Raw genomic sequence first — 9,174 nt, 5'->3', positions numbered from 1 at the left:
GATCTTAGAGAGAGCAAAATCATGTAAATACGTCATTGCTCTGCTCTCTCTGTGATCTGAGCATTGAACTGTGATTAACAATAAAGAGAGCAAGTCCAGCTGTAGGCATTTCCATGCCCTAAGCAGGCATCAAATACAAGACTCCTCCTTGTCATGTCTCTCCTTTTTCTCTTTCATCTCATTTTTTTCTCCCTTTTTTGACTTAATTTGTTTGGAAGAGAACCTTTTGTGCCTCAAGGAGGGATGATTTTGTGATTAAGGCATAGGGAGATCCAGGTTCAATTTCTAGGCCTTCGACAAAATAAATATGCTTGGTAGGTCACTTAGTAAAGTGCCATGCAGAACGGCTATGCTAATAACTAAATTGGACCACAGGTCATTCTGTGTTGATGAGACAAACCAGTACAAAATGACCAAGCCTCTATGGACACAACCAAATCATTTACTGAGAAAAGTTCCTGGTCATCACTTGCCCAGGCATTTTTAAAAGACCGTTAGTTGATCTGAGTCTAAACTGTGCAGGGATATGTCAATTGGTGTGGTATGGCCTTGTTTACTTTTTTAATACAGACACAGCCCTTGTTTCCCACCTGTTTAAATAGGCACTTCCTGTGTTTCAAACAACATGCTCAGCAAAAAAATAGATGTGAAACCACAATGGATTTCTTCCATACTCCCATTGCTCGCAACGGGTGAGCAGTCCACTAAAGGAAGGCAGGGTAGGTAGACTTCAGCAAGAGACTTCGGATGTGTAGGCCAAGTGAAGGCCAAGTGGTGGGTTCAGCAAAAGCTGCCAGCAAGGAGAAAACTCAGTGGTAGAGTTATAGCTGAAGGAATTTTAAGTAGGGTGCAATCAACAAAAAGAAAAAAGCTTACTAAGGGAAGGCTAGAAGCAGCTAGATGCAGTGAATGATAACACATAAGACTGAGTCCAGAATAGAGAGATCACGGAATGCTATGAGAATAAAAGATGCTATGAGAAAAAAAAAGAAAAAAAAAAACCCACAGTGATCTTTCTCTTTGTAAAATGTAAAAAGTTGCTGAACAGTAGACAACATAAGGTATATCACCCTGCATGTCTGTGGCCTTCACACAGCTGTCAAAGCAAATGCTTAGTCTGTAATCAGTTATGGAGCAAATGGAATAAGGTAATCTACCAGAGCACAAGACAAATATATTTCTTATTACCCGTACTGTCCATATTCCCTTAACACTGTTTTCAAATGTTTTATTGATAAATCTTTGTAACAACTCACTTCTGCCTTTTCTAATTATTTTCATCTCTTCTTTAGAAATCCAGCGGAAAGTCTTACTTGCTCATTCTTCACTGACTTGTGGGACAACACTTCAGTTTTGGCAATGGATCAGAAGGAATGAAGAGCACTTTTGCTCCCACCAATGTTTCTTAGAGCTGCTAAAGCAGGACCAATGAAGATGTTCACCAGATTGCAAGTCTTTGCGCTAGCTTTGTTTTCCAAAGGAGTTTTCCTTTCCCTAAGTGACCACAGCTTTGTAAGGAAAGAAATTAAGATAGAAGGAGACCTGGTCTTAGGGGGCTTATTCCCAATCAATGAAAAAGGCACTGGGATAGAAGAATGTGGGAGAATCAATGAAGATCGAGGCATCCAGCGCTTGGAGGCCATGTTGTTTGCCATTGATGCAATCAACAGAGACAACTATTTGCTGCCAGGAATTAAACTTGGAGTTCACATCTTGGACACATGTTCCAGGGATACATATGCCTTAGAACAGTCTTTGGAGTTTGTCAGGGCATCTTTAACTAAAGTGGATGAAACAGAATATATGTGCCCAGATGGCTCATATGCCATTCAAGAGAATTTACCATTACTCATCGCAGGAGTTATAGGTGGTTCCTATAGCAGCGTCTCCATACAGGTAAGTCACTGTAGCTCTATCAGATGAGAATTCAGTTCCTGTTAAGCAAATTCTGCTCATATGGGATGGACAAAAATCAAGACTTAGATTAATCAATTGATTCTATGGGTGGGTCTACTGTGTAGTTTTTTTTGTATTAGTTTTATTCATTCTTTAAAATGCTTTAGTTCTAATCTCTGCCAGCTGCTCATTTCCTCTAGTCATGGTGTATCCTGAGGGCAGCTGAAGTTTCCAAAAGTCTTAGTGTTTATTTTGAACTGTGGATTTCATGAGATTTTTATAAACCTATCTTCAGATCTCTACTTTCAGATCAATAATAAATTATGCCACCTATATTTCTGAATATATATATATATGCTCAACATGCCAAGTTTATGTGCTATTTGTTATGTAAACAATAGAGATGTAAAATAAAAGAAGAAATCCTTATTTTACTTCCAGGCTGAAAAAAAGTGAAAATGACATATTGCCAGAAACTAAAATTGCACCTAACCCAAAGGATTACAAGAATTTAGCATCTAATTAAGCACGCTGAAGCCAGTAAAAATTATTCTGCTGACTTCAGTGAACAAATTCTCAAATATCGCTTACAGACAGCAGTTTCTGAATGGCTTCCAAATTTACTCTCTTTGCTTTTGTTTTCATATATTGTTCATATTAAGATAAATTTTACCAGGAAATGTTGCCTGACAGAATGCAGTGCAAGCACTTCAGAAGTCCAGCACAGAAGACAGATGTCCTCAGTACCTTCTGCTCCCTTCTTCTGGCACACTGCATCTTTAGCTTTTGGTTTATATAATATTCATCTCAAATAGATTCTTAGTAGGGTGTTGGAGGGTATTTAATGTCTTGGAATGGTGTAAGGTTGCAGGTGGAATAAATGATCCACATATCCTTCAAATAATGCTTCCTTCTCATGTTTGTCCTCGGTCTCCAGTAGCTAATTGCAATGAATGTTGATTCTTCTTGCCCCTGTTCTTCCAATTTTTTTAGAAACCCATGATAAAGCTTAAACTCTTTGGCATTTTGTTCCACTGAATAAACACAAAGAATATATATGCCCCCGTTTATTCTGCATCTCTGCTCTCCAGCCCAGGAATTTGTATGGCAGTGAAGACACAGATATTCTAAAGTTCCCCACCCCTGCCAGTGATTGCTAGTCACAAGCAAAAATATCCTCTAGTTTCACTGACAACGTCAAATCAACATATAACTGATTATTTTTGATTAAATTAAATAAGCCAGACCAAATAACTCATAGCCATCTTGAATGATGGCTTAAGCTCAGATTCATATAGGCTAAGCCCTGCCGCTATTTTTTTTTCTGAATGCCACCTGTGGGTTTTGAAAGGCAACAAACCTTATGACTAAAGGGCACAAGAGAAGTTGACCACTGGGCTACTATGAGAAATGTGACTTCACAGTCTGTGTACAAGACCTAATTACTATATAAGTGTCAAAGAAGAAAAAGCATTCTTCAGCGCTACAGGCCATCTCAGCAGTGACAGAAAGCTCAAGGATTTACCTCTTTCATAACCAGGACAATGCTTCTCTCAGTGTTCGTTTCAGTGAGAATTACATTAAGCAATTGGCTGCTTCTGTTTTCAAGGCATTAATTCACATCAGCCTGAGAGTATGTCCTGTTTCCATAGAATATGCATAACTACAGAAGGAGCGTCTCAATATACACCACCTTTTTTCCCTTTTTTTGATCCAGTGCATGGCTTGTCTGTGTATCCATAGACAAGAGGCAGTAAGTAGGAAGATGTTTAGCCGTAAGAGAACCATTTTCGCAGAGAAAAAACTCAGCCTCTTTTCAGTAGGAGTGGTTTTGTCCCACTGTGGGTCAGCTTGGATGTCAGGAATGTATGTCAGCAGTTACATAGGTACGATTGCTTCAAGAGCAAAGAGCCAGGGCTGGAAAAGAAATAGGTGAAGAAGAGAAATGGTGGCTACAAAATCTTGAGTAACACAGAATTCATCATTATTCATTGTCTCTCATAATCAGATGAGGGTACATGAAATGAAACAGCAAATTGCAGGCTGTTGTGGATGTTAAAACTAAACCAACAGAAGAAGTGACTAGGAAAAACCAGGATATTCTGTATAGATATCATCCTTGGTTTATCAATTCCCAGGAATGCAAGTATCTCAAGGCCGGTAAAAAATTCTGAAGAAGAAACATAATAAGCTTGCATGATCCCATAGGTATAGAGGTGGCAGTGGCTTCACTGTACCTTGCATCTGACTGTACTTCTCAGTCCACCCCAAATTCAACAGTGTCAAAAAGACATAAAGTAGCCTAAAAGGCATCTCTGTAGAAGTATTTACCATTGAGGGAATGGAAGAGACATTTTCTTCCCTCCCAGAAGCTCTGAGGCGGTCACACCACACTCTTAAAATGTCCTGGGACTTCTTACACAACATCTGTCAGTCTGTCTCTTTGAAGCCAGTCCCTGGTGCTCACTGATGTAAGATTAAATCTGTATCTGAAGTGGCAGATTGGATGCGATGCACATTGAATACATTATATATATACCAATGTCTCATATTCCAAAAGCTTGGGTTTGGAACATCTGTCACATGTAAATCAGAAGTCTTAATAAGAGACTGTCTCATTCAGTTTGCATGAAAAACAGCAATGCATACCTGTATATCACCCAATTTTTGAAACTTATTAAGAAGGATAAAACAACAGCAATATCTAACAGAAACACCTATGCTACGCTTAGCTTTGTGTAGTTGCCAATAGTTGTTCAAACATAATATCTTTCTTGCACATCTTTTCAGAAAAATAAATAGGTCCACGAATCACTCAGTATGCCAAAGTTTCCAGCTAGAAAAGAACTATTTAGTAGATTAGTATTGACATAGATTAGGTTGGCTCTTCTCCAGTCCATCTCTTCTAGCTTTCCTCTAGAACTCAAACTACCTAGAAAAGATTTAATAATGCTGCTCATGTTGTTAAGATAGCCAGTCATGACTTCTGTTTCGAAAGAAAAAATCCCTATCAAAAAGAGCAGGTACTGCAGACTCAAGCCTGAAGATATAAGAACTTCAGAGCACTAAAAACAAATCTTTTGATAGTATGCCAGAAGACTATCACATTTTCTGACTGTCACCTCTATACTGCTGCTTCAACAGCAGCTGCCATCACTCCCCTACCAAACATAAGAACTCTCCATCTAGAAGGTGCAGCATGAGACTCAGCCCTCCCTGCTCCCCCACTTCCAGGCTGTCCTCAGGGTGTTGAGTGCTTTCCATTGTAGCCCTCTCGAGTACTTCTCATTTGCTCAAGAGCATTTGCTCTGTAAGCATCATAGAGTCCACTGCACATCTTTTCAGCTTGAAAATATACCGTGCTGAGCTCTTCAAACAAGAAATTATTTCTGTTATTTTTCTTTGGGGTTTTTTTTTTCCTATTTTTTTCCTATTTTTTTGAAATACAATGAATTTGTCATTGTATTTCAAAACCTTTTCTTCACCTCTTTCACCTTCCCTCACCAGATTTCTGTCTGGACAGCTGTCTGCAAAATCACTTCATGATGCTCCTGCTGTCTGATTTCTGTTTCTTTCATTATCCTTTCACCAAGGAAAAAAGAATTTATTGGTAAATCAGCAACGAACACCTTCCCCACTGAGTCAGTATGCGCAATAGGCACTTTTTGCAGAGAGAAAAACAAGAGAATGCAGAATGCTTAATTATTTTCTGGTCAGACTAGGCTATTATCGTTAATGATGATCTGGATAATTAGTTTTTAGATGATGTGTTTAAATTAGCGCTGAGCCCAATCTGCACAGCATTTGATCCCTCAAAACCCAAGCCAGGCTTCTCAGTTGTTGAAAAGGCTCATGTAAAAAAGCTTTTTTCCCAGTAAAAATATCTGAGTCGAGCTGATTCTGGGATCAGAAGGTACATTCTCTAAAGTTCGGAAAACTTAATTTTGCTTTAAAATAGTTTTTTAATCAAGTCCAGTTATTCACATCTCCTATCTGACAACAGAAATTTCAGACTTATTTTCTTTAGGGGTGTTCAATGACATTGTAAAAAAGGATGAGAAAAAAAGCATTGTTTGTTTGCATAGGGGAGCACCTGCACAGATAATCTATATGCCATGTTTAAAGTACTCAGGTCAGCTCTGTAGGGAGTATGCATGTGTAAGCAGCAATATGAGTACGTGTCCTGGATTTGACCACACACAATACTCTGTTTCTACAACCTGGTCTTGTCTTCTGAAAGTGAAGATCAGGCTGCACTCCCTACAGCCAGCGCTCGTAAAATCCTTAAGACATTCCTTTAGGGCCTTGTAACAGTGTATCCACTGCCTTCCTATTTATACAGGGCTTCAGCCCTTTGCGAAGTTTCCCTTCTGCTGTTGACACACAAGATCTCCAAGTCACAGTCACGGAGGTTATTTCCCATTTAAAGATTCATCCAGAAAAAAATGTCAGAGTGCAAACCACTGCCCAGCTGTCTTCCTGTGAATCCTTGCTGTGTCTCAAGTAAACTAGCAACAACCACAAGAGAAGATTTAAAGTTAAATTACTGTTATCAAAACAGATAAAGTCTCTCTCCAAAGTGAGTGACCATCTGGTGGTAAATTCAGACTATGTACTCATTTACTAGCTATCTTTCCCCAGCTATCATTTCTCTTTAGCCAGGCTGTTCTGTCAGGGACTCCTGGAACATGAAACAAACCACCCTTGTTTTGTTTCTTCAGGAATAAACCGTCCACCAACCAGAGAACTCAGAGAACAGCATGTGATTTTCACAACATGGAAAATAATGCATTGGAAAAACTAAATGCAGGAAATAATCTTATAATGTAAGGAGTCCAGTCTCCCTGCTTATGGACTCAATAAGGATATGGACAGGTCATGTGCTAGAGGCTGCTGGGGTCATCTAGGACTACGCTGCACATCTGCCATTGGTGCTGCGCAGAATAGCTTTGCATTGAACTGTGCAATAGCCTGAGGTGATTTTGCGCTTGTAAGGCTAAATCCTTACTAAAAGATCTATTCTGTGAGATGGGCCACCTGCCACTAATACTTAAGTTATATATTCACTTTCTAACTTTTTGGCGTCTCCTTCAAACTTCTTCCCTCTTTTATCTTGGTCATTTCTCTCCTTCCTCTATCCCCCAGCCAGATTCTTGTTGTTTGCTCCTTTAAGTGTTTCTGTTCCACGTTCAGAAAATGAGCGTCCACTGGGTTGAGATTTTCAAAGTGCCTAGACTACACCAGATGTGTGTTCCCTAAAGGTTCCAAATAAATGTAGGTACCTTCCCCTCCTTGGCTTCCTAGAAAATCATAAGCTAATTCATTCCTCTGCAGTCTTGGTTGGTCAGTTGGTTGGTTGGTTGGTTTTTCATTTGTTTTTGTTTCTTTTCTTTCTGTGTGAGCATTTTCTCCTATTGCAAGTGGAAATGTGTAAACCTGAACTTTCAGGTAAGAAGGGAGCCCTTCAGTTTTCCATGTGAGGAAGGATGATGTAACTGCAGGAGAAACTGAACAGGAATGCATTAAGGACATCTTGGTGTCACCAACTCTCATTCTGCCCCTTCTTAGTAGGACTTATGCAACAGATGATGCATCTCAAATAACAGTATTCACTTCTGACTCCAGGGTCGCATTTATCCTTTTTGAACCACCAGCCTATAGTGTTTTTTGAACCATCAGGCTTTTCTCAAAGGCAGTCATCATCTGTAAATGTGACACAAGTCACTCATAGCCAGGTTTACAAGGTCTCTAAGTAGAATCATAATCAAATACCTGTCTTGCCCAGATCAAGGTCTTCTGCAAGACTCTCTCCTCAGAGTGCCAGCTTAGTGCTAAGCTTACATCACTTCAACAGCTAATGCTGCACATAGGCAGAGTGCATACGTGACAGCTCATTGTACAGAAAGAACAACAATTTCCAAGCAATTATTTGCACAGAGAAAACCATCTCTCTGCATGTCCTTGCCTTATTTTTGATTACACAGGACAAGCATATAGAAAGATATTCCTGGGTTGTCCAGAGAAGTCCTACACATTATTCTGTCAGTGTTGCCAATATCTAGTGTTCTTCTCATAGATGCAATTATTTCACTGTTCAAACGCTGCTTCTCTAGATGTGACACATATTGAGTCCACTGCAAATATTCAGTTATAATTCTCTATCTTTGTTGCCATAATATTCAGAAGAGCTAGACTGAAACAGTTTTCCTGTTTCCTGTTAACTGAAAAAAAAAAGAAATTGGATTTCATGTTTGTTTTATTTTGTGTGTTATCTCTTTTTTGGAAGGAATTTTGCTATAAAACAAAAAAACTAACACTGGAGAACAGATCTCTTAGTATCAAAAATAGAGAAATCTGAATAAAAACTACTGCTTCTGTCCTGTAATGTATCAGATTACACTCAAATACAAGTTGGGATGGCGCTCCTAAATAAGTTGGTTGCTTCTGGCTCAGTTTCTGGCTATTAACCCTTAATGATTAAAAGGACAGGGATATCAGCACTACTGATGAATCTAAGTATTTTCTTCTGTAGGTTGTGACAAGACCCCCATATAAAGGTTGTATTTCATAGTGCCATAGTGCCTATTCCAGACCACTGTGATATCCAGTTTTAAATGGAGACTGTAGAGAAGATGTTCTAGACTGATAGAGGCGTTTCAAGTCAAATATCAGTATAGCACTTAATCTTTTAATTTGTTATTGAAAACATATCAGAATCTGGAGTTACATATTTTCTGAGTTAGGTGTCTACATTTGCATCACTGAAACCTGCCCATCTCAAATAGTTTCAAATCATGTAAGTGATAAAATGGCCAAGCTGAGCTGCTGGTTAAGGACTCACCAGGGTGAGTTCTCGGGCTGTTATGCTACTGGCATCTTTTCTATCCTCTACCTAGTTCTGAGAGATTAGAAAGACTGCATCAAGTTGTAGCTCCTTCATCTTTCAGCTTCTGGCATTCCCTCCCTCAGTGTCATAGATTGTTACAGCATGTTGGCCCATGGTTAACGCAAGAAAGAAATTGGACAATGAGAGATTTTAGCAGTGTTTAGAAAGTATTGATGTGGATGGATCAAACTGTTCCCAAAGAGACATGACCTTGAGCCTACAGAAAGACAAGACAACAGCCAAAGTTATGGTAGAGCCCCCGAGTCTGACAAACTGACGCCAAGTGAAATGGCGATTCCTTCAGTGTCTCAGTAGTCACTATCTACCTGTACCTCACTCCCATTCTGCTCAGCAGCCTAATTTGCAATCTGTTCGAAACAACAACAGCAGTA

General features: G+C 39.3%; 1 protein-coding gene across 2 annotated transcripts in view; it reads left to right on the top strand.

The window, feature by feature from the left end:
- The first annotated feature begins 1,308 nt into the window (after window positions 1–1,308).
- Window positions 1,309–9,174, top strand: part of GRM3 (glutamate metabotropic receptor 3) — a 47,468-nt gene continuing 39,602 nt past the window's right edge. For both annotated transcript variants that reach the window (XM_042872621.1, XM_042872620.1), the window contains exon 1: window positions 1,309–1,896. In XM_042872621.1, the coding sequence (XP_042728555.1) occupies window positions 1,399–1,896 (498 nt within the window). In that variant the 5' untranslated portion in view covers window positions 1,309–1,398. The remainder of the gene's footprint in view (window positions 1,897–9,174) is intronic.

Source organism: Lagopus leucura, unplaced genomic scaffold (assembly GCF_019238085.1).
Source record: "Lagopus leucura isolate 7727_CA_CO unplaced genomic scaffold, USGS_WTPT01 Super-Scaffold_100008, whole genome shotgun sequence".
NCBI lineage: Eukaryota > Metazoa > Chordata > Aves > Galliformes > Phasianidae > Lagopus > Lagopus leucura.
The sequence above is the reverse complement of the archived record's forward strand: the minus strand, read 5'-3'. Positions and strand labels throughout refer to the sequence as shown.